Source organism: Camelus bactrianus, chromosome 10 (genome assembly GCF_048773025.1).
Source record: "Camelus bactrianus isolate YW-2024 breed Bactrian camel chromosome 10, ASM4877302v1, whole genome shotgun sequence".
NCBI lineage: Eukaryota > Metazoa > Chordata > Mammalia > Artiodactyla > Camelidae > Camelus > Camelus bactrianus.
The window spans coordinates 6,278,959-6,302,706 of NC_133548.1; the positions used below are offsets into that span (position 1 = coordinate 6,278,959).

General features: G+C 49.0%; 1 protein-coding gene across 4 annotated transcripts in view; it reads right to left on the bottom strand.

The window, feature by feature from the left end:
• The window catches only part of TSGA10IP (testis specific 10 interacting protein), a 27,127-nt gene extending 3,450 nt beyond the window's left edge, over window positions 1-23,677 (bottom strand). For 3 of the 4 annotated variants that reach the window (XM_045518224.2, XM_074371708.1, XM_045518223.2), the window contains exons 1-5: window positions 5,438-23,677; window positions 4,569-4,702; window positions 3,848-4,476; window positions 3,550-3,697; window positions 1,473-1,643 (exon numbers count right to left, since the gene is read on the bottom strand). In XM_045518224.2, coding sequence (XP_045374180.2) covers window positions 1,473-1,643; window positions 3,550-3,697; window positions 3,848-4,476; window positions 4,569-4,702; window positions 5,438-5,584 — 1,229 coding nt within the window. In that variant the 5' untranslated portion in view covers window positions 5,585-23,677. The remainder of the gene's footprint in view (window positions 1-1,472; window positions 1,644-3,549; window positions 3,698-3,847; window positions 4,477-4,568; window positions 4,703-5,437) is intronic. The other variant, XM_045518225.2, reaches the window with a different exon arrangement.
• Window positions 23,678-23,748: the final 71 nt, after the last annotated feature.

Consider the following 23,748-nt stretch of genomic DNA (forward strand, 5'->3'; position numbering starts at 1 on the left):
TTCACTGTTCCAGAGGGAATTTCCAGCAGATACGAGTAGGGGGAGGGGGAAACATGAGCTGCATTCAGTCTCTGGCTTGCCGTGAGGTCATGCACATTTTTCCTGCTTGGTTTTAGATGCTATTTCTGTTAGAATTGAGAGGAAGCCCGTGTCTTGGAACCCAGGCGAGAAAGGAAGCAGTATCTGTGGATGTCAGCCTTGTCCATTATCCCTGAATAAAAGGCAGGCACATTGCCTCCCTATCACAGGGCGATCTTTTTTGTGCCCGCCCTCGTGGGCAGGGAAGAGTCTCCAGTGCAGCTCAAACAGAGCAGAGTTCACACGCTGGAAGGGCTGAGGGACCCCCGTGGGAAATATCTGCTCCCAAGTAGAAAATGAAAGGAGTGTGTTGGAAACACTCCTCTCGCTGACATCTGGAGTCTGACCCTACACTTCCTGCCTTGTGAAAAAACAATGGACTTGAGATCCAGCAGGGAGAAGGCATCTTTCTGGTCACTGACCTAGGATTCCTTTAAACACACTTGACCTCTCAAACCTTGGTTTCCTCATCTGCAAAGTTGAGGGTGCTAAGGCTGAGCCTCAGAGAGCAGACGATCAGAACCCCACTGAGTCCTCAGTGGCCTCACTGCAGGGCAGGAACCCTCTTGTCTCTTGGCTGCTTTGACCAAGTGCTTCTCTGCAGATGAAAGGGCTGCCTTGGTGCCATCTGCACCCAGTAGGTGCTCAGTGTCCGTGGCGTCAGTGATCATATTTTATTTACCTGTTTCACTAGCTTGGGGGAAGATGCTGGTGCACTTTATCTGAAGGTTGGGTATTTGAGCACTCTGAGGCAGCATAGCACGGTGGCTGCCTGGCTGCCTGGGTTGGAATTCCAGCTTTGCCCCTCACCTGTGACCTTTGACAGATTCTTTAAGTTCTCTGAGCCTGCATTTCCTCATCTATAAAATGGTGGGAGTGGTGATAATACCTAATTCATGCACCTCTTGTGAGTCTATAAAAGATTTGCTTTTAAATATGAGTTTGCTTTTTTTTTAATGATCAAAATATAGGAAGCAAATGAAACGGATGACTCTTCACCTGTCTGTGAACATGGCTGCCTCCAGGAGCGCGATCCTAGGCAATATTCACACTCTCTGTGGACTGTTTCTGTAATATCTGAATTTTTACAGTAAGCACGCCTGGCCTTTGAAATCAGAAAAGTAAGATTTGAAAGTGTGGTAATGCCTGTAGAGCATTTCAACCTTAAGCCTTGACAGCTGCAGGGATTGTTATTATTATGAATGACCTTAGCCCTGCCCCTTCTCCTCCGTGCCTCAGTGTCTCCATCTGTAAGGTAGTCTGGCCTGCCTGCCTCTGGGCCGGCAGCACTGTGGGAAGGTGAGGGCGGGGTCTCCTTGGTCCTTCAATCTGACACCTGGCACTGCCTCCCTGCCCTCTCTCCACCAGGCTCCCTGCAGCCCCGGGCTTCCTACCTCAGCTCCTCCAGCTTGCGCTGGGCAGCCCCCGGCCCCCGGCTCCCTCTGGGTGCATAGACTGCCAGGCAGCGAGCCACCTGCTGCTGCACCTGCTGCTCCCGGGCCCTCCGCAGCTCGGCCTGCTGCCGCTCCTCCTGCTGCTGCCGCTCCCAGGCCCACAGCAGGCTTCTTGGGTGGGGAGAGGAGAGGAAGAGGGATGGGAGACTTTTGCAGGGTGCAGGAACCTCGTGGAGGGCCAGGGGCAGGGAGGGGAATGTGGGGACATGAAGGGAGGGCTTGCTGCAGCCCCAAGAGCCAGGATCCTGGGGAATGGGGTTTGTCACGGAAGTCAGACAGGATGGGGGCTGCCTGTGGGGACTCAGCCCTCCAGCATACCTCAAGACCTTTCTCTACTCTTCCTGGAAGTCTCCTGCCTACCCCAGGCAGCGGTGTGCCCCAGCTTGGAACGTCCTCAGCCTTGTGGAGCTCAGTGCACACATCCAGGACCTCACCTGTATCACCACTTATATCGCCTCCTTGAAGGGAGAGGCCAGATCATCTCTGTGACCCCCTTGTCAGGTAGGAGCTGGGATAATGCCTCTTGGTTTGAGGGACAAACAGATGGATGAATGGATAGGCAAGAGAAACAAATGGTCGTGGGATCTACGGGTGGATGAAGGGATGGATGATTGGTGTGGATGGTTGAAGAGACAGCACCTCGATCCACCTGGAACATTCTTCCCCCAGATCTCAAGACCAGCTCCTTCTTGTCCATCAGTCTTTGCTCAAAGGTCATGGAAAGGGAGACCTCAGCACCCCATCTACCTCCCAGGGATTGTCCATCTCTAGCTATCTCGTTCATTTCTTTATTAATTATCCTTCTTCCCAAGTAGAATGTAACCCTCATGAGATCAGGAAGCCTTGTCTGTCTCCTTCACCACCAATGTATCCCCAGCACCTACAACAGCGCCTGACATAGACAGAAACTCTATATTGGGGAGTTCACACATAATTGAATCACGGTTAAAAGATGGACAGATAGACAAAGGGCTAGATGCAGACATTCACTCAGCCTATATTCATTGAGCACCAACTATGTGCTGGGTCCTGTTAGGGCAAGGGGAGGGGCTATGATCAAAAAGATCTACCACCTTCCCTTGGGGAACCCTCAGTCTGTTTATAGGGGTGGATATACAGCCCAGCACCCCAGTGCAATATGATCTGGCAGGACCTCTGAGGGAGGTGAGCACAGAGGAGAGCTTCCTGGAGGGGCACTGGACTTGGGAGTTGAAAGACAAATCTGTCAGCTGGGTGAATGTTGGGGGCAGTCCTGGGAGAGTAGGGAGAGCCCGGGGCATTCTGGTCACTCTGACCAGCTGGTGTGGGAGACAGGAGCCTCCTGACCAAGGAACCCGGGCTTTGTCCCAAGGCCAGGGAAGCATGGAAAGATCTCAAGCAGGGATGACAGGATAAGGTGCTGTCAGATTGCTGAATGCCTTCTCACCTACTACTTCTAACAGGTCACCAAGGTCCACTGAACCAGCCTCTAAATACCTTTTAAATAAATCACCCTCTCTTCACTCACATGGCCACCTGATTCAGGCCATTATAGTCCGTCAGCTGACACTGCCAACAGCCCCCACCCCCAGTCATCTTCCCCCTCTGCTCCCACTGTCTCTTGTTCCAGCCCCAAGCAGAGTAATGATCTAACTCTTCTGCCATCATTGCTGTTTTGCCCATCTGTCGTCTTTTCCAGGAGACCTTGAGCTTCTTAGAGCAGAAACCAAGTCTTTTTACCTTTATATCGTGAGAACCTATGAGCAGATACCTGATACATGTTGCAGTAATCACTTAGCTAATAGATTAATGGATGGATAGAAGATGGGAAATTAATGGAAAGTGGCTTGTGTCAATAAATGGCCAAGCAGACGGATGGATGGATGGATGGATGGATGGACAGATGATTGGATGATCAGAAAGACTGGTGAGTGGACAAAGGAAAGAATGAATGAGAGGACGAAAGACTGAGTCTCTTGGGGAACTAGCTCCTTCTCTACTCCCTGCACTTCACTCCCACCCTCCTTCTCCATTTTACCTGGTGGCCTCCTGTCGTTTGTGGAAGGTGCGGTTAGGAAAGTTGGCAAACAGGAAAGTCTCGTCACCTCTCAAGGCCTGGGCCTTCCTACTGCGGCCGGAGCCCTGAACGACTGCCCGTAAAGCCTCCCAGGGCTGCTTGTCGGTGCCTGTCCGCAGAGGGATGAGTCAGGGCGCCCACTCTCTCCTGGCCCATCGGGCAGTCCCACCCCGCACCTAGAGCCCCGGCAGCCCTGTCTGAACACCTGGCCCGGGTCACTGGCTTTGTGGGGAACCCGGGCACGGAGCCCCCGACTCACCACAGTCCAACTCCTGCTGTAACTGCCTCTGCAGCTTCTCCAGGTCCCATGGCCTCTCCAGTTCCTTGGCCCTTGACTTCCTTCTCTGCGGCCCCTGCAGGTTGTTGGAGCTGGAGCTGCTCCCCTCGCACTGCAGCTCACTCTCGTCTGAGGCCATCTCACTGGAATTCCACCCCTTTCTTCGAGAAGCAGCCCTCTGTCTGTGGGGGGCTCTGGGCTCCCCCTCCTCGGACTCCTCGGTACCTGGGGCTTCTGGCTCAGTGGCCTCCTCAGACCCCAGTCCCGAGCCGGACCTCTTCCCGGGTGGCTGCCGGCCACACTCCCCGGGCGGCTCCAGCACTTGGCTCTTCCCCTTGCCAGGAGGGATGGGGATGCAGCTGCAGACGCTGAACTGTCTCCTCTCCAGGTTTGGCACCTCTGTCTTCCAGCAGAAGCCATGGGCCTCCGGGAGGTTGGCCGTGGACTTGGGCCTGGACTTGTGCTGCTGGACCGCTGGAGGCACAGGCAGTGCCTGGTGGCCAGGGGCCGAGGTGGAGCCAGGCTGAAGCGGAGCCCGGCCATCCATGGTAGCACTCTCCCAGGCCCACTGGAAAGGGAAGGAGGGCTTCGGAGGTGGAGAAGGGAGGAGACTGAGGAGGGAGAGGGCAGGGCAGGGTTAGCTTCCAGCGCCAGCCCCTAGGGGGCCTGACCCCCGCATCCCTCCCGCCCCACAGCTGCTTACTCCTCAGCCTCAGCGGAGCCTTGCCCTTTCTTGTTCCGGCCCCTGAGCCTCCGGTCCTTCTTTGCTGTCTCCCCTGCACTCCGAGACCTCTGCTGCTGGCCTTGAATTGCACCATCACTGCTCCCGAGACTACCCTGGGCAAAGACAGGAGAGAAGGCCTGAGCTCTGAGCAGCCTCCTGGACCACCTCACACCTCCCCCAGGGGATCCTCCTCTTCTGAGCACCCTGGCTGGCCCCTCAGGGCCCTTGTTACCACCAAAACTGACTGATCAACCTGAATTATCAGCATTAGAATAGCAACAGCTGCTATTTACTGAGCACCTCCTGGGTTAACTCATTTCACCTCCCCAGGGACCCTATGAGCTAGTTACTCGCTATCACCTCCAACAGGCGGATGAGAAAACTGGGGCTCAGAGAGGTGAAATCACTTGACTAAGGTCATACAGCCAGTAAGTGGAGCCAGGACCTGAACGCGTTGAGTCTGTCCCAAGAGCACAGATTTGTCACCATTGCACTGTACTGCTTTTGGGCCCTGGATAGCTCCTTTGAATGCCCCATAGGGCCCTGGACTTGCTAAGCCAAGGTGGGAAAAACTCATTATTTTTCTTGAAACCATGATCCTCCTGCAGTGTTTCCAAAATTGCTCCATTAAAAGCCTGGGACATCCCGGGGCATCTTTATCCTCTATCCTTTAGGCCTCCCTATAGTCCCTGCCCATCTCAGGCCTCCCTGTCGCTCATCTGGGCCTCAGCTCCAGTCTCATGGCTTCTCAAGGGCTTCTCTCAGCCCTGGCCTCCCCTACCCCAGAGAGCCAGCCTGCCTCTGGGCAGTTGGCAGTGTCCTCCTCCCACCCCCAGAACCTCCCTCACCTGCTCAGCTTGCTGGATGCTTGACAGAAGCTTGAGCAGACCTACGGCCGTCCCTGGAGCCTGGAGCCGTGTGTCTTCCCCTGGTCTCCCCGATGTGGTCCTGACCAGCGGTTGGCGGGTGTTCAGCATATTGGTGTCCTGCCCCATACTCCACCCCCATCTGCCAGCCTTGGAACTGCCCACCCCACCATCTCTATGGCAACCAGTCCTCAGCCAGTCTCAAGGGCTCCAGCAAAAAGCAGGCCAGGAAGATTAGCTGAGGCCAACTTTCTTGGGTTGGGGGTGGGGGGAGTTCAGCAGGATGCAGAGGAACAGTCCAGGCCTGGGAGTGCAGAGACCCAGGGCCAAGTCCTGCCTCTGATCCTGACTCATGGGACTCCTGCTGACCTCTGCCCTCTGCCCTCACTTGGCCTGTGTTTCTCCATCTGTCAAAGGGATCTCAGGACTCTCCATCTCAAAGGGCCTTCACATTCTATGAAGATTGCCAGGTGGTGCCTGAGGCTTCCCTCTCCCTCCACCTGCCTCCTGGACACCCCTCAGTCTCTTCTGTGGCCAAGGAGGGTTCAAACTGAACTCTCACAAGATCTTGTTCAAACCACTTACACTCCCAGACCTAGACACAGCAGGAAGGGCCAAGAAGTTGAACACTATGCCCAGGAGCAAGACAGCAGGCAAACCAAAGCCTGGAGGAGGTTCTGGAGGAAGTCAGAGTATTCAAATCTTATCTCAAACCTCTAAGCATTGCCAAAAAGCCTTGACCTCATAAATCCGCATGGGATGCCTGGAGCTGACCACTCCGACCAACATACAGGGACATGGTGCTGAGCGGAGGCCCTGGAGAGGAAGTAGCCTGGCGTGGCCTGTCACCAGCTCTTTGATATTGGGCAAGTCACTTCCCAAGACTGGAATCACAGTCTCATCCCAGAGGTTTGTCACAAAGATTAAATGAAATCACAAAGGTAACACAACTTGGTAAATGTTTGTTAAAACTGCTAATGATAACAGACCGTCACTGGGAGGCAGCAGAGCACGATGGTTAAGAGCCCAGAGGAAGCTCTGGGGTTCGAATCCCAGCTCCCCCACTTGTCACGTACCTGCTTGGTGCCTCTGTTTCCTCATGGGCAATGTGGGGAGGGTTATAATAGGGTATACCTCCTAGGGTAAGGATTAGATCAGTTACTACACACATACCCGGCACATTTCCACAACGGCTGTATGAGTTGTTATTAATTAGCCAACAGTGCAGCCCCAATGAGACCAGTCTTGGAAGTAAATCCCAGGAGATGCCCTAGGGGCACGTTTTTCTCAGCACTCTGTTTCTGTGGACCCTCGTCTGCTCACAGACTCCATCCCACTAGCATCTCCGCCGTGAGCAGTCAGTGTAACAGCCTAAATACCCCAGGTGAAGATCTTTTGCCACTGGAAATAGGTCAACTCCATTCTTTCTGGTCGGCTGCCATCCCCACCCATCCACCTCCTCTGCTGAATGTCACCCAGGAGGCCCCAGGTGGAGGGCACGTGTGTAGTCTGTGCTAGTTTCAGACAGCAAGTCCCCTCCAGACCCCAACCCAGTTGATTTCCTGGACAAACTCTGGGCTGCTTTCTTTCTCAGCAGAGGGCAATTCTGGGTTCTTAGGTCAATATTTTCATGAGGTGCGTACAGACCTTCTCTTCTCCAGTCACACTCACTCTTCCAGTGAGCTCATCCAGTTGGGCAGACTTAAAGGCCATCTGTCACCTTCCAGCTCTGCCCAAGTTTACATATCTCAACCCTGACCTCTCCCACTAAGTCCAGACTCACAGCCAATGGCTCATCAACATTTTCACATGGATGATGAGTAAGCATCTCAATTAATCTGACATGTAGAAAATCAGACTCGCTGTCTGTCCTGTCAAAGTCAAGGCCATATCCATCCTTACCGCTGCTCAGACCAAAATCCTGAACCCCCATCTCTCTCATACTCCACACCCCGTGCACTTGCAAACCCTGCTGGTGCCGCTTTCGTGCAGAATCCAGCCACCTCTTCCCTCCCCCACCATTAACAGGCTCCCCCAAACCACTATCGCCTCTCATCTGGGTCTCTGCAGAACCCCTGCACCCATCTTCTGCTCCTGCCCCGATTCTATCCTCTACTCAGCAGTCAGAGTGATCCTCTTACGACCAGAGCCTGTCATGCCTCTTGAAAACCATCTAGCAGACTCCATCTCTTGAAGAGTAAAAGCTGAAATCCTTACCCTGGCCTACTAGGTCCTGCGTGATCCATCTGCCCCATCTACCCACAGGTCCCACCACTGCCCCCTTCATTCACTCTGATACAGCCACATTGCACCTTCAGCTTCCCAGTCAGTCCCACCTCAGGGCCCTTGCACTTGCTGTTTCTGCTTCCTGAAATGCTCTCCCCCCAGAATCCAAAGGACTCACTCTCTCACTTCCTTCAGGTTTTTGCTAAAATGTCACCTGACAAGGCTATCTAAGCAGCAGCATGCCCCTGCTCTATTCCACTTATCAACACTTCACCAATATTCGTTTGTTTATAGCCTGCTCAAGGCCATGGCTCCAGCAATCAACTTCCTCTCTCCTCAGCAAATTTCCACTCTCTTTAGAATCATTTCCAACAGCACAAATGTGCCTTTATTTCTCTCCTGACGCCACTTCTCCTTCCCCAATACCGCCCCATTTCTCTGTTGCCCTTTGCTGCAAAACCTCCTGAAAGAGTTGGCTTTATTTGCCAATGTCAATTTCCCCACCCTGTTCTCTCTTTAACCCGCTCTGTCGGCCTGTTACCCCACCGCCCCCTAAACTTGCTCCCACCCAGATGCCCAATGGCTGCCCCGTTGCTGCCTCAGGGTGTAGTGGATCCTCCTGCTCTGGCCACTCCTTCCCCATCTTTGCTGGCTCCTCCTCCCCTTCCAGGAGAAGACTCAGCATGCAGTACTCTTTGTCCACACTCTCTTGGTGGTCTCATCCATGCTCATGTTTTAAATACTGTCTATTCACAGATGAGTCTCAAATTTACCAGGAGCCCAGACATCTCTCTCAAACTTGGAACTTGATTCCTCTCTCCCAAACTCCAGTGATCTGCTCCACAGCTCCACCTGGATGTCTCTCTCATAGGAATCTCAAATGTAACGTGTCCAAAACCAAGCTCTTCACCTTCCCTGCAGCCCTGCCCAGCTTGGTAACAGCATGTTAGTAAAGTGATGTGAACTCAACAGTCTTTCAATGACTGATGGGCATGTCCACTAGCATCTTTTGAAAAACAGAAACACATGCATGGGTATAAAATAAATCTCCGCTGAGAGGGGCTCAGAAAGGGAGGAGGAGCATAGGGACAGGAAGGGACCTAGGGCCTGGCAGGACCTATGCTGAGACTTTCTCACTGGGGCACTTTATGGGTGCCTCAGAGACCCCTCCAGGAACTTTCAATCCAAGCTCCCTTGACAGCGATGGGAAAAGCCTCTCCTGGGGTGGATCTGATGGCTTCCAACTTCAGCTGCAGCTCCTGGCACTGGGCGCTGCCCTGCACCCAGAACACCTTTCTCTGCACTATTCCTCTCCCTGCCCCCAGGAGCTTGCTTGGAAAAACTTCCTGTCAAGCTGGCCCTGGACTGGCCCCCCGCCCTCAGGCCTTCTGACCCTTGAAGTTGGGGGCTTGCCTCACCCTTGATCACGTGCAGCCTACTCCCAATGCCGCCCCCTCACCTGGCTCTGTCACCCGGAGGGCAATGGCTGTCCAGGCCTGTCACCTTTCCATTTCCCTGGGCGCAGTCTGACTCTAGCCCTTGGGTCCTTCCAAATTTCCAGGAACAAAGTTCTACTCTGAGCCCCTCTCAAAGTCTGAGCAGACAGGAAAGCCCAGCCACTGTCACACGCTCCTCTCCCTTGTCCCTCTACCCACGCTCTTTCACGCCCTCCTGGTGGCAGGTGCTGGGGTTGACAGCACCCTGTCTCAGTCTCCCTCCTGTTCTGCCTGCAAGGGGGTCTGACACCTGCTTAGGAACATGGGAGCCCTTGAACTAATGATTTATACTTGGCCTTCAATGCAAAAACTGAGACCTGAAACAGTGGACAATTTTAGTATCTTATGATTTATTTTTTTGGTCCACGGCAGGTAACTAGGTTTCTTTCTTTCTTTCTTTTTTAATGGAGGTACTGGGGATTGAACCCAGGACCTCATGCATGCTAAGCACACCCTCTAACACTGAGTTGTACCCTCCCCATTTACTATCTTGTGATTTTGTGTAATTTCTCAATAAAAATGAGATTTTTTAATTAATAGTATGTTATGCTTATCTTTCCCTGTCGGTACATGCAGAGCCACGTCAGCCTTCACCATCTTCACCGGGTGTCACAGTATGACTGACATGACCTACAAACCCATCTCCTCCTGTCCAACGTGCACACAGCTTCTGCTAGCTTCCCTGGGACACTGCAGCAGTGACATCCTTGGAAATGTGCCTTTGCATGTCAGGTATTTCTGCAAGATAAGTTCCTATAAGCAAACTTGCTGGCTCTAAGCCTTTTGCATTTTGATAATGCCCAATCACTCCCCCGCAAGGCTCAGTCAATATAGATTTCAATCAACAGTGTTTTTTACACCCTCACCAGCAAAGCGTATTACAATTTTTAAAAGTCTTTGTTAACCTGATAGGTGAAAAAATATGCCCTTGTTGTTATAACTGGCATTCCCTTCATTATTTGTGAGATTAGTATATTTTCCTATCTTTCTGGGCCATTTGTGCCTCCTCTGTGAATTGCCTGTTCACGTCCTTTGCACATTTCTTTTCTGGTGTTTGGGCCCAGGGAGTTGATTGGATTCCTTGTTTCACAGTGTACAAAAATCATCAGTGGATACAAGGCCACCCTCTTGTTTTGGTTAATTTTTTTCCTCCTTTATCTTTGACCTCCATTCCCATCCTACTTAAATATGAATGAATCTGTGGAATATCTAATCATGTTGAAGCATTTGTGGCTTTAGTATATAGGACTGGTATTCTGCTGTCAGTATCATTTCAGTTCTTTACTCTTCTGTCTGAATGCTATGTATTTAGAAGCTATCTGTTGCTTCTGACTGCTGCCTAGCGTTCCATAATTTGCCTCTATTACACTTTTACTAATCCATTCTCCCGAGGTTGGATGCCAGGTTGCCCCCAACTTCTATTTCCACAGAGGACGCTGCAGTCAATGCCCTTGTATGTGTCTCTTTGTTCATCTGGATAAGAATTTCTTGGGCTTATTTATCAAGGATGGAGAGTGCAGGGTCTTGGAACAAATGTGTATGTCTTTTCAAATTGCTTGAGAAAGAGGCTCTACCACTTATGCCTGCCACAGTGACGAAGAGTTCTGTCTGCCCACACCCTCAACAGACGTCTGTATCATTCACCTCATGAATTTTTAGTCACCTGATGGTTATAAAATGGTATCTCACTGTAATTCTTTTTTCTGGAAGTTTTAAACTTTTTATTCTTAGATTGCATTTGTCCATCAAGTCACATGTTCTCCTCTCTTATCTGTCTCTTCCCCTTCTTGTCTTCCTCTCTTTTTCCCCCTCTTTCACCTCTCATTTCTCTCCCCTTTTCCTTTTTTCTCAGAATGAGTGTCTGCTTCCTCCAAGGGGAGAAAGAAACACATTCTAATTATCTACTTGAAAGATGATCCTTAGTGACTTCACTTTGTTCACAGTCTGGATTTGAACTTGAATAATCCTGAAGTTCTCCAGACTAGAAAAACCTTATTTCTCTGTATGCTGCCATGTCATTAGAACATTTCCTGGCCTTTTGGGGCTGAAAGCTATGACTTGGGATGGCTTGACCCCACTTCCTACACCAGATGTAAACCAACGTGGAGGAACGTGGTTGTAACATCCATTCGTTCAATGAACCTGTGCTGAGCCCCCGGCGTGTGCTTGGCCCTGATCTAGATGCAGGAGCAGCAGCCGTCAACAGGACAGACACAAATCCTTGCCCTCGGGGAGCTGACATGTGTCGCTCATGGGGGAGATGACATGACACACTGTTGGAGGGAAGCCCTCTCAATGCTGGATGAAGCTGAGAAATCATATAGAAAAAATACACCTCCTGCTTCAGAACCAAGAAGAAGGTACTCCCAAATATCCACAGTGATCTCAAAGGGCATCCGTCTTGAGTGCAGATTTGGATTCCCAATATCTCACTGTAATTTTAATTGAATTGTGCTGATGGCTTCTTTGACCACATTTTCATTATTTTTTTTTGCCATTTGGATCAATCCTTCCATGAGCTGCTGCTTTCTGTTCATTGCCATTTCTCTGTTGTGCTTCTTGGCTTTTCCTTCTTGACTTGCAAGAGCTGTTTATCTACTAGATGGCAACCAGCTGTCTGTCAACATTATTTCGGAGGCCCTTTGTGGAACAAAAATCCTTAATTTTGGTGTAGTCAGATCCATAAATGTTTTGAATTAGAGTTTGTGTTTTGGACATCCTACGAGGTCCTTCCCCTACCCATTTATTTTATTGTATTAGATCATAGTTTCACATCTGTGTTCAGAGTGAAATGCTCTATACTTTCCTTTTCTGATAGTGTCCTTATCTGGTTTGGGAGTCACATGAGGAAATGGGCAGCCTTTTTTCATTCCCTGTTCTGGAATAACTGGTATAAGGACCATCTTTTCCTTGAAAGTCTGGTGGAACTGCCCTATAAAAGCTCTCCGTCAGGGTTCTTCTGCATTAGAGTCTTAGGTTATCATTTTCCTTACTGGTTATTGATCTACTTAAATTTATGATACTTTAGTGCCAATTTTGACATTTCATATTTTTTCTGGAAAGGTGTTCACTTTGATTGTTTTTATTTTTACTAACATACAATTATTTATAATATTCTTTGATATTTTGACATTTTAAACTTCTCTGGGACCTGGTGGCCATGGGAGGGACTCGGGATTTGTCCTGAGCATGATGGGAACTGTGAGAGGATATTAGAAGAACCCGTTTTGCTCTTGTTGAAACCCCTGGTCCACCTCAAGAGTATAAAGGGTTGGAGGGTGGATTCTGAAAGGGGAATTTTGTGTTGAATTTGATTCAGAGTCCCAACACTCCCTTCAGGGGCTAGGGCTGGAGGGGCTGCCTTCTAACCCCAAATCTGGGGAGAAGTGCTTCAAGGAGGCCGCCTGGAGAGCTTGAGATGGACTCCCCGAAGTCATGGCAGCCCAGTGGTTCAACGGTACAGGAGACTTCCAGAAAGGCTGTGGAGCCTCACAGAGAACTGGCTGGCACTGTGAGGAATTGTGGCATAGACAGAAAGTCACGACTTCATTTGGGGGCAGAGAGAAGTTTCCTTATGAGTTTTAGACAGACATTGGGAGACAAAAATGATCTCTTATTACATCCCATGCATCTTGTTTGGTCAAAGTTGCCATTACAGTAGAGGATTTTGAGAGGGGGTGTGTGTGAGCTGATTTATGTTTTTAAAAGATCCCTCTGGCTGCGGTGTAGAGATTATACTTGAGGGCCAAGGTGGAAAGAGGGTCTGTTGTCCAGGAGAGGGACTGGAGGACTTGGGCCAGGGAGGCAGAGAGGGGGAAGAAAAGGAGAGGTTTTGAGACTGCGCCTGGGCCTGCCACCATTTAGAGGTCAGGGGAGGACAGGGAGACCCAGCCACGGATACCAGACAAGAAAGGCCAGAGGGGAGGACGTGAGCCCAGAGAGTGAGGGCTCCAAGCCAAGTGAAGAAAGTGTTTCAAAGAAGAGGGAGTTGGGAGGGAATAGCTCAAGTGGTAGAGCACATGCTTAGCATTCATGAGGTCCTGGGTTCGATCCCCAGTACCTCTTCTAAAAATAAATAAATAAATAAACCTAATTACCCACCCCCACAAAGAGGAGGGAGTGACCAGTTTGACAAAAGCCTCTCAGTCAAGGCAAGGCTGACAACTAAGTTTGACAGAGCCCCATCTGAAACTTTTCCTTTGGGGCTAAAGTCTAGCAAAAATTTTCTTTCCCCTGAGGAACTTGTAGGCTCTGTTATCGCTGGAGAAAAAAAAAGGTGAAGTTACTACAGCTCCCTTTTTGCTTTGGCTGCCAGGAAGCTCAGAGCCAAATTTGATATTCAATTAACAGAACACTTTACAGGCTTTATTTAATAATAGACCTGCATATTTATATCTTTATGCTCTTGTTCCTGCTCTTCATGTTCTCTTTTAAATTATATTTTCACATTCTTGAGTCTCCATTTCTATTTAAAAATGTTATCTTCCTTGTTCTTATTGGAAGCTACCTCATGTGCATTGGGAATGAGATAGGTATGAGAATTAATCCCATCATTCAGCAGATATATGGAGATGCCTTGCACCAGTTAGGTCCCTTTGGTTTGACAGAACTAAATTAAGCCAAAAAGGATAAAATAAGTAATTGACTTGTTTTACTAAATCATAAAAAGGGTCTGACCTCAATTTTGCCAGGATCAAGGGACTTGAGTCCCTGTGTGTGTGTGTGTGTCCTACTCTCTTCCTCATTTCATCATTTCTCTCTCTCTGTTGGCTTCATTCTCTTCCATGGGAATGTTGGCTGCAGGCCACATCAGTTTGTTGTCCTTGGACCTTTGTCACCAGAGTAGAGAGAGGATACTTCCTACACATCCAGGTAGCAAAAACCCAGGGAAGGATTCTGACATGTCCTGCCTCGAGTCTCATGGCCATTCCTGGACCAATCACAGGGACCTGGTGGGGAGGGGACTTTGATCAGCAGTCCTGATGGTACCTCCTGGATGGAGTGGAAGGAACAGTTCTCTAAGGACAGAAAATAGTACGGAGGTTCTTCAAAAAATTAAAACTAGAATTACCATATGATCCAACAATTCCACTCCTGGGTATTTATCCAAAGAAAATGAAAACAGTAATTCAAAAAGATATATGCACCACTATGTTCATTGCAACATTATTTATAATAGCAAGATAAGGAAGCAACCTAGTGCCCATTGACACATGAATGGATAAAGGTGTGAGATGCACACCAGAAACTGACACATTGTAACTGACTATACTTCAGTATGTAAAAAAAAAAAAAAAGATGTTTGATGTGTATACACATACACATATGTATAATACCTTATTAGTCATAAAAAAATGAAATCTTGCCATTTGTGACAACACGGATGGACCTGGAGGGCATTACGCTCAGTGAAATAAGTCAGACAAAGACTGTATGTTTTCACTTATGTGTGAAATCTACAAAACCAAACAAACAAATCTAACAAAACAGAAACAGATTCACAGATACAGAGAACAAACTCGTGGTTGCCGGTGGGGTTGGGGGGTGAGATGGGCAAAATAGGTGAAGGGGATTAAGAGGTACAAACTGCCAGTTATAAAATAAATAAGTCACAGGGATGTAACATACAGCACAGGGAATATAGTCAATAATATCATAATAGCTTCATATGGTGTGTAATCTATAAAAATATCAAATCACTATGTCGCACACTTAAAACTAATATAATATTGTAAGTCAACCATACTTCAATTTTTAAAAGGAGAAATTTTTAATTAATTAAATCAGTTTGAAAAAGGATGGGGATGTGATCTCAGATGTCTTGAAGGAAGAGGGGCAGGGCTGACCAAAACATGCCTGCCACATGCCCACAATGTGCCAGGCACTGTGAGACACCCTGTAGATGCAGCTACAAATAAGATAACCCCCTGCCCTTGAGATGGTCACAGTCCAGTGGGGGAGGTAAAACATGCACACACGATTACAATCCAGATCAGAGCATGGGCAGAACTTTGGAAGAGGGACAGGCAAAGTTTTGGGGAGTTCAGAGGACAGAGAAAGACTTCTGATTCTGGCCATGAGCAAGTAAGGTGGACTGAAATGATCCTTTTGACATAAACAACTAAGAACCTGGGCAAAGTATAAGAAATAAATACTTTCAGATGTTATAAAATTGGTGGCACAAGACTGAAGTCTCTGAGAAAAGGGAAGCAGATGATGTGAGCCCTACCATCGCTGGGGTCATCTACATCTGCCATCTGCCTAGAGGCACCTGCCCTACTGCAGTGCAGGGAGGTTCACCAGTCTCATGGAGTTAAGGAGACAGAAACCAGAGCCTGGAGAGGCAAAGGGCAGCTAGAATTTGTGGGGTAGAATAAGAGTAGGAACCAATATACAGAAGGAACCCCAAATGCTGCATAGGGGTCCCCATAAGCTGTAAGAGGAACACCAATCTGTGCCTGACATAGGGTGAAACTCCACAAGGCTGGACCAGAACATCATTCAAGAGATGTAAGACCAATAATTCCCAAAGCTCACACAGGACTAGAAATCTTGATAAGAAGATTCTGTCTAGTCAGAGTAGAGAAATCTCATTAGAATACACAGAAAATTCAGTAGAGAAACCAAAAGGGGTTCCATGCCTAAGAAGAGGGCTTAAATCAGCCCTTACTGAAGGCTATTCTAGACCCACCATAAAAGAGCTTGTAACAAATCTTGAAATTATCAAACTAATCCACAACCAAATTGCCAGGAAAAGTCCAACACTCTTTAAAGGAATTCAATAAAATCCAGACCAGTAACATAAAATTCACAATGTTTGGCATCTAATAAAAAATTAATATACATACAAAGAAGGAGGAAAATCTGGTTAATAACCAGGAGAAAAGATCTGATTTATCTCAATCCTATCAAAATCTCAGCTGCCTTTTGCTGAAGTTGACAAGCTGATCCTAAAATTTACGGAGAAAGTCAAGGGACCCAGAACAGCCAAAGAATCTTGAAAAAGAAGAACAAAGATAGACAAGTTACATTTTCTAATTTTAAAACTTAGTACAGAGCTACCATATAATCAAGACTGTGGTACTAGCATTAGGATAGACATAGAGATCAATGGACTAGAATTGAGAATCCAGAAATAGGAGCCCTTACATTTATGGTCAATTGATTTTAGACAAGGGTGCCAAGACCACTCAGTGGGAAGAGTCTTTTCAACAAACGATGCTGAAACAACTGGGTTTCCATACGCAAAAGAAAGAAGTTGGACCCTTATTTCCCACCGCATACAAAAATTAACTCAAAATGAATCAAATTTCAATGTAAGAGCTAAAACTCTTAGAAAATAAAAACCCACAGGAATGACCTTGGATTAGGCAATGATTTATTAGATATGATACCAAAAGCACAAGTAACAAAAGAAAAAAATTAATTAGATTTCATCAAAATTTAAAACTTTTGTGTTTCAAAGGACACCATAAAGAGTGAAAAGACAATTCACAAAATGGGAGAAAACATTTGCAAATCATGCATCTGATACAGGACTTGTAGCCAAAATATCTAAAGAAGTCTTACAGTTCAACAATAAAAAACCAAATAAGCCAATTTAAAAATGGAAAAAGGATTTGAATTGACATTTCTCCAAAGAATATACATATACCAATAGTCAATAAGCACATGAAAAAGTCCTCAGTATCCTTAGCAATCAGGAAATGCAAAAAACAAAACCAAAAGATAACAAGTGTCAGTGAGGATTTGGAGAAATTGGCACCCTTGTGCATCAATTGTGGGAATGTAAAATGATGCAGCTGCTGTGAAAGACAGTGGAGTGGTTCCTCAAACACACACACACACAGAATTTCCATGTAATCCAGCAATTCCACTTCTGCATATATACCCCAAATAATTAAAAGCAGGGACTGGAATAGACATTTGTACACCCATGTTCATAGCAGCATTATTCACAGCAGTCAAAAGGCGGAAACAACCCATATATCCATGGATAGATGAATAGATAAGTGTGGTATATACATTAATGGAGTATTATTCAACCTTAAAAAGGAAATTCTGTCACAGGCTACAACACCAATGAACCTTGAAGACATTATGCTAAGTGAAATAAGCCAAACACATAAGGATAAATACTGTACAATTCCTCTTGTATGAGATGCCTAGAATGGTCAAAGACACAGAAACAGAAAATAGAATGGTGGTTCCCAGGGGCTGTGGGAAGAGGGGAATGGGGAGTTAGCATTCAATGGGAACGGAGTTTCAGGTTGAGATGATGAAAAAAAATTCTGGACATGGAGAAGTCATGGTTGCACAACAGTGTAAAAGCAATTCATGCCCTAACTGTTCACTTAAAACTGGTTAAAATGGTAAATTTTACATGTATTTTGCCACAATAATAAAAAAAAGAAGGGGGAGGGTATAGCTCAGTGGTAGAGTGTGCGCTTAGTACGCACAAGGTCGTGGACTCAATCCCCAGTAACTCCAGTAAAAAAATAAATATAAACATTCCAATTAAAAGGAAGAAATGATAAGATTGCATTAGAAAAAGCAAGACCCAGTCATATTCTGCCTACAAAAAAACCCACTCTAAATGTGAAAACATAGATAAGTTTAAATGTAAAAGGATGGAAAAGATAGATCATGTTAACACTAACCCAAGAGCAAAAGGAAAAAGAGGCCACTTTCAGCCAGCCCTCCTGGAGGAAGTGACATTTGAGCTCAGCTTTAAAGACTGTGTAGTATTTGGGACTATGCAGACTGGGAAGGCCTGTGTGGGCAAACTATGCAGAGTGGGAAGGCCTGTGTGGGCAAAGGCACTGAGTCAGATCTGTGTGTGTGTGTGTGTGTGTGTGTGTGTGTGTGTGTGTGTGTGTGTGTGTGTGTGTGTGTGTGTGTGTGTGTGTGTGTGTGTGTGCGCATTCAATCTCAAGGAGGCAGGAGCAGTCACAAGATTAAATCTGGTTAAGTCAGAGTTCACAGAGATGGACCTGCCCCCACGACAGACAAAAACTCAGCACTGGGGACCCGGAGGCAGCGCAGCCAATAGGAGTCTGTTGGGATAATTCAGGTAAGAGATGACTGTGGCCTGGGAGACAGAACAGCATCATTTACTGAAGGCTTAGGAGCAAGGCACTGCTCCAAGTGGTTTTACAACTTAATATTAGTCTAGTGGTTCTTAATCCTGGTTAGAACCACCTGGGGAGCCTTTAATGTACATGGGTGCCCTGACCTCCCATCTAGTTAAATCAGAATCTCTGGAGATGGGCTCTGGGCATCGTTCACCTTCAAAGCTCACCAGTGATTCCAATCCTCGGTCAGAGGTGAGACCTCTGCCCTCATCAAAGGTCAGATACATGGGGCCAGGAACTGGGTTTGTTCACAGCCTAAGGCCAGCCTGGTGTGAAATCAGATTTCTGTAAATATCTCTGTAAACAACAATCCTGTTACGATGCCCATTTTATAATAAGGAAACTGAGGCATGGAGAGCTCAGGTTATCCATTCAAAGCCACGAGGCTGACAAGGAGTGATGCGAGAACCAAAATACACACGAGGAGGATGCCCTGGGCCCAAACCCTTCCCGGGGTGCACTACTCCCTCCAGTGTGATAGGGAGGAGGATCCCGCAGGGAGATGGGACCAGGTAAGTGATAAAGTGGGGCCTCTGGAGGAGGAATGGAGGCCCAGGCCCCGACCTCATCATCAGTCCCCCTACCCAAAACGGACAGGCGTCCCAGACAAAGGTGGTGGGCGGGGGCAGGGAACCCACAGGGCAGAAACAAAACTCAAAGAACCTAGTGGAAGGGGAAAGTGAAACCAACCCTGGCAGGGGTGGAAGAGACTCTGTGGCTGGAAACAAGGGCAGCACCCCTGCCCCTCACAGGAACAAGTGCGGGGCGGGGCTGAAATGGCCAGGTCCCCCCCCCAACCCACCCACTGGCTGCTGCTTCTACACACTGGCCTCCTCCAAGTTCCCAGAACCTCCAGGACACTGTTGCCCCGTCCCTCTCCCCAACCTTGCTTTCTTTTCCTTTATAGCTCTTACACCCTGGCATTGGGGGATTGCTCATTTGTTTATCATCTGCCTGTTACCTGCTCCCCAGATAGAATGGAAGCCCCACAGGGGCAGGTCATCCTTTGCGCGCTCCTCCCCAGAGCCCAGAAGAGTGCCTGGCAGAGGAGGTGCTCAGGAAATATGTGTTGAGTGGACAAGGACGCTGCAGGGCCACTGTTTACCTGTACTTATAGGACACTATCTAGAAGGCTCAATCCGTTTAGCCCATTTCAAAGACAACTGACAATATTTTTTGGTTTTGCTTTAAACCTGGGTGCATAGACTTAGCAGTCCATCTCTTTGGTTTGGGGCACTCCAGGCATCCTAAAAAGGATGGGCACCAGGGTCCTAAAAAGTCTCCCTTTAAAATGAGCTCTCCCCTTCAGCCCATCCCCAATCCCATCCCTGCTCCCCACAGCGCCCACTCTTATGTCTATAGAATGTCCTTCCACTCTGCTTTCCATGCGTTTATTTCCATACACGTCAGTTACAGGAGGTACCATTTATTGGGTGCTTACAATGTGCCAGGCACTGTGCTAAGTATTTTATGTGTCATATCTCATTTAATCATCATGTCCCTGAAGGAGATTCTATTACTGTCCCCACTTTACAGAGGAGGAAACTGAAGCAGAGAGCTTAATTCAATTACCCAAGGTTGCAGAGTAAGTGGCAGAAATATACAGGATTGCTGTGCTTGTCTGTGTTTTTACTTTCCATAAATACTGCTGTGCTATAGATCTGGCTCTGCATTTTTCTGTTTTTCACGTGACACAATGAGTTTAAGCTTTGCCCACATTGTTATCTGCCATGCTGTGCCCTAGTCACAGAGAACTTGGCAACCTCCAACTCTTTGCCACTTCAAGCCATACCTAGGACATGGCTATTTGTGAGAGGTTTTACCCAGGAGTGGGACTGCCAGGGGGCACTTAGCTGCCAAATTGCCCTTTCAAACATGCCCACTAGTTTACGCTCCCACCAGAAGCACCAGACTTCTGTGCGCCCATCTCCCTGCCAGCCATCAGTTTTATCTAACTTTCTATTCTTGCCCATCTGATGGGTGTCAATGTGGGAGCTTGTGTTTTCCTTTGTAACTTTCTTTTTTTGTTTCTACATTTTTTTCTTTTTGTTTTTTCTTTCTTTTTTTACTTTCTCTTTGTAGCTTTTTGATTCCTGGGGTGGGTACAGACACCTTAGCTCTTACTCCATTTCTAAAACTGACATTTGAACACACACATGCACACAAAATAGGAAGGAGGTGATTTCAGAGTAAAGATAGCTCTGGTAATGGGAGGTGGGGGTCACACGGGTCCTGCCCCGCTCCCCAATTACAAGGAGCCCCTCAAGAGAGTCCAGAGCGACCCGCCATTCTCACCAAACACTCTGTCCAAAGACAGGAGGGACCATGCCCCAGTGGAGCACCTGAGCCACAGGTGCCATTCTCCCACCGCCATGCCCAAATTTTTTTAAGAGAGGGAACTTGGTCCTCTTCATGTCCTGCAGACAAGCTTACCACTTTGGATCTCGAGGCTCCCCAATGGGTAGAGAATAAAAAATGAAAATCATCTGGCCCCCAAAGCTCTGCAGCTGGGGTACTGACAGGCTGCCCCCTCCCAACGCCCAGTGGTAACCACAGTGCAGGGCAGACCCACCTTCCTCGACTCAGGCCAGACCCAACCAGGAGCACTATCTCCCTGGACCTCCTGCCCTCTGACTCAGAAGGGTGCATTCCTAACACTTGTCAAAGGCTGGGTCAGGCCCTTCTCCATGGCCTGTAAGGTTCTGCAGCAGAAACTGGCCAGACCACGTTTCCCAGCCTCCCTTGGGTGGGGCCCTGTGACAGGTCCAAAGGGATGTAAACAGAGGCAATGGGGCCACTTCCAGTCTTGGCCCAAAAAAACCTCCCTGGGCTCTGAGACGTCCCCTTCCACAATGACCTTGAAAGCCACGAATGGATGATGAAGGAGCCTGGGCCCTGAAGTCCCTCTTGGAGAAGCACTGTCTACTGATCAGATAAATCCCACTATGAACCTCATGTGGACGAGAAATAAATTTCCATTGTATTTGAACCTATGTTTTGAGTTTGTTACATTAGCCCTCTGCCCTACCTAACAGCTGTAACTAGTATGTATACTATATATAACAGATAATGACTAGCCCCATTTTACAGATGAGAGAAATGAGAGAAGACAGAGAACTTGTTCAATGCTAATAGGTGGAGAAGCCAGGATCTAAATCCAGGGCCTGCTTCTGGAGGTTCCACTCATAAGCACTCGGCCAAGGCTGAGCCAACAGGCTGAGAATGGAGAGGCCCAGGCCAGTGGCTCCTGAGAACCTCACTCCCTGCTGCACCTCCTGGACGAAAGAAGGCTGCTCCCTGGACCCTGCCTCCTCACCTTTCCCAATTGTCACCCAGGCTTGTCACTCTGAACCCTCTCGGTGCAGAATCTCACCTTTTGGACAGATCCCAGCAACAGGCTCCCAGGGGCACCTCCTCTCCCAGCCTGACTCCTCACGCCGCTCAGCAAGCCTTCAGCTCTGCGGACCCCACGTGCCCACCTTCCTTGGGACTGTGCCCAACCTGCTGCTGGAGAAAACCGCTCCCTGTCCAGGGCCGCCAGGGACCACCTCCCATTCACGGTCCTTGCCAGCCAGGGCTCTCTGTCACAAGTGACAGAAACCCAACTGGCTTGGAGGGGGAAAATTTTTTTTATTGGCTCACGTGACTAAGAAGTCCAAGGTACACAGGCTTCAGGGTTCAGGTATTCAGATGTCATAAGTCTGGGCCTCTGAGCCTCCTGGCTCTGCTGTGCTGGCTCTGTTCTCAGCAGGATCACCCCGTGGGGTGGGAAGCAGCTTCTAGCAGCCACCAGCCTGCATTCCACCAGCCCTGCTGCCCCAGTGTGGCCACTGTCATCCTCAACCTGGACTCCTGAGAGAGTTACCTGCTGCTGCCAGCGCCACGGGGAAGCCCAACATCTTGTCAAAACCCTTTCCCAAAGGTACCACCTAAAGCCCCAGGGCTCAGGTGTGTTGGCCCACTGGGGGTCACGACCCCGCCTCCACATGCACTGTGACCAGAGTGTGTCTGACTGGCCAGGCTGGTAGTTCCCTCCCCTCAACCCTGGGGAGTGCGGTCAGCTGCACACACCCCAGGCTGAGTAGAGATGGTTCCCTAAAAGAAAGCAGAGGCTTTCTTTTCTCATACCCAGAGCGGGTGCAGATGAGAAGCAGGCAGAACCCATGTGCCCCCAGGCTCCAGCTGCCCCGACCCATCCAGGCCTGCCACCCTGCCTCCTCCTTCCCAGAGAAGTCAGACACTGTCAGATAAAAACCAAATATCTCAATCACCTGCCAAAACCCACTCACAGCCCTTTCCCACCTTCGGTTGGGGTGGGCCTCAGGCAACCTGCCTCACTCCATCAGTTCCCTCCCTTGCTACAAGCTTGCATTTCTGCCATCTTAAAAATCAAAGCCAGCACCCATTCCTCCGTCCTCACTCAGCCACTGCCCTCTCTCACCTCCACTTCATAGTCCTCAGTGTTGCTCAGCTCCGAGTTTCTCACCTCCAGCTCCCCCTGCCTCGCCAATGACCACCAAGCCACTGAGGCACCGGACAGCTGACCTCCCCCTCTCCCAGATGCCCCCTGGTGGGCACCACATTGGCTCCTGGGGGGCCCTGGGGCTGGCTGCCCTTCAGTCTCCTTTGGTGGTCTGCTCAGATCCCCCTCTCTCCCCTACTCCCAAGGTCATACACCTGTCTTATCTCCCTGCATCCAAGTAAGTGCGCAGCCCACACCCGCCCTCAGTGGCCTCACAGGCACTCCAAATTCGTCACAGCCAAACCCGGGATCTTCCTAATCCTGCTCTTCCTCCTACGTTTCCAGTGCTGAAAAGAACCCCCACTCCATCCCAGAGAAACCTGAGAGTCCCTGAGGATCCCCTCCCTCTCAGCCCCACATCCAGTCAGTCATCAGTGCTTGAGTCTACGGTCAACCCAGACCTCCAGGCCGCCCCCTCCCGCCCACATCACCAAGCTGCTGCTCCCTGAAGACACACGTCTGCCTTGTGCACGTTGTAGCTCCAGGGTCTGCTCTGGGTCACTGCCTGGACACAAGCTACCTTCAAGGCCCTCCACAACCTCACCTACCTCTGCTGTCACTGCCCCTTCCCACATGCCCTTCTAGGCAACTTGCCTGAGCTCTAGTTTTCAAGACCTGTTCCCATCACCTGCCCCACCTGTCCCTGTGCAGCAGCCCACAGTGGGCAGAATGGTCTCCGTCAGAGAGAGGGAAAGAAGCCACTCAGAGAAGGATAGGAACCTACCTAGGGTCACATAACACAATGAGACAAGTTGTTTCCCAGTATAACCAGCACATACTGGCTCAGACCCCCCCACCACTCTGCCTACCTTCCTTCTATTAGCACCCCTGGTCCTGCCCTGGCAGAAACATGGCCTCCAACCCCTCCCTCCACTCAGCTACTGCCCAGCCCACTGGTGCTCCTGGCCCCAGCCC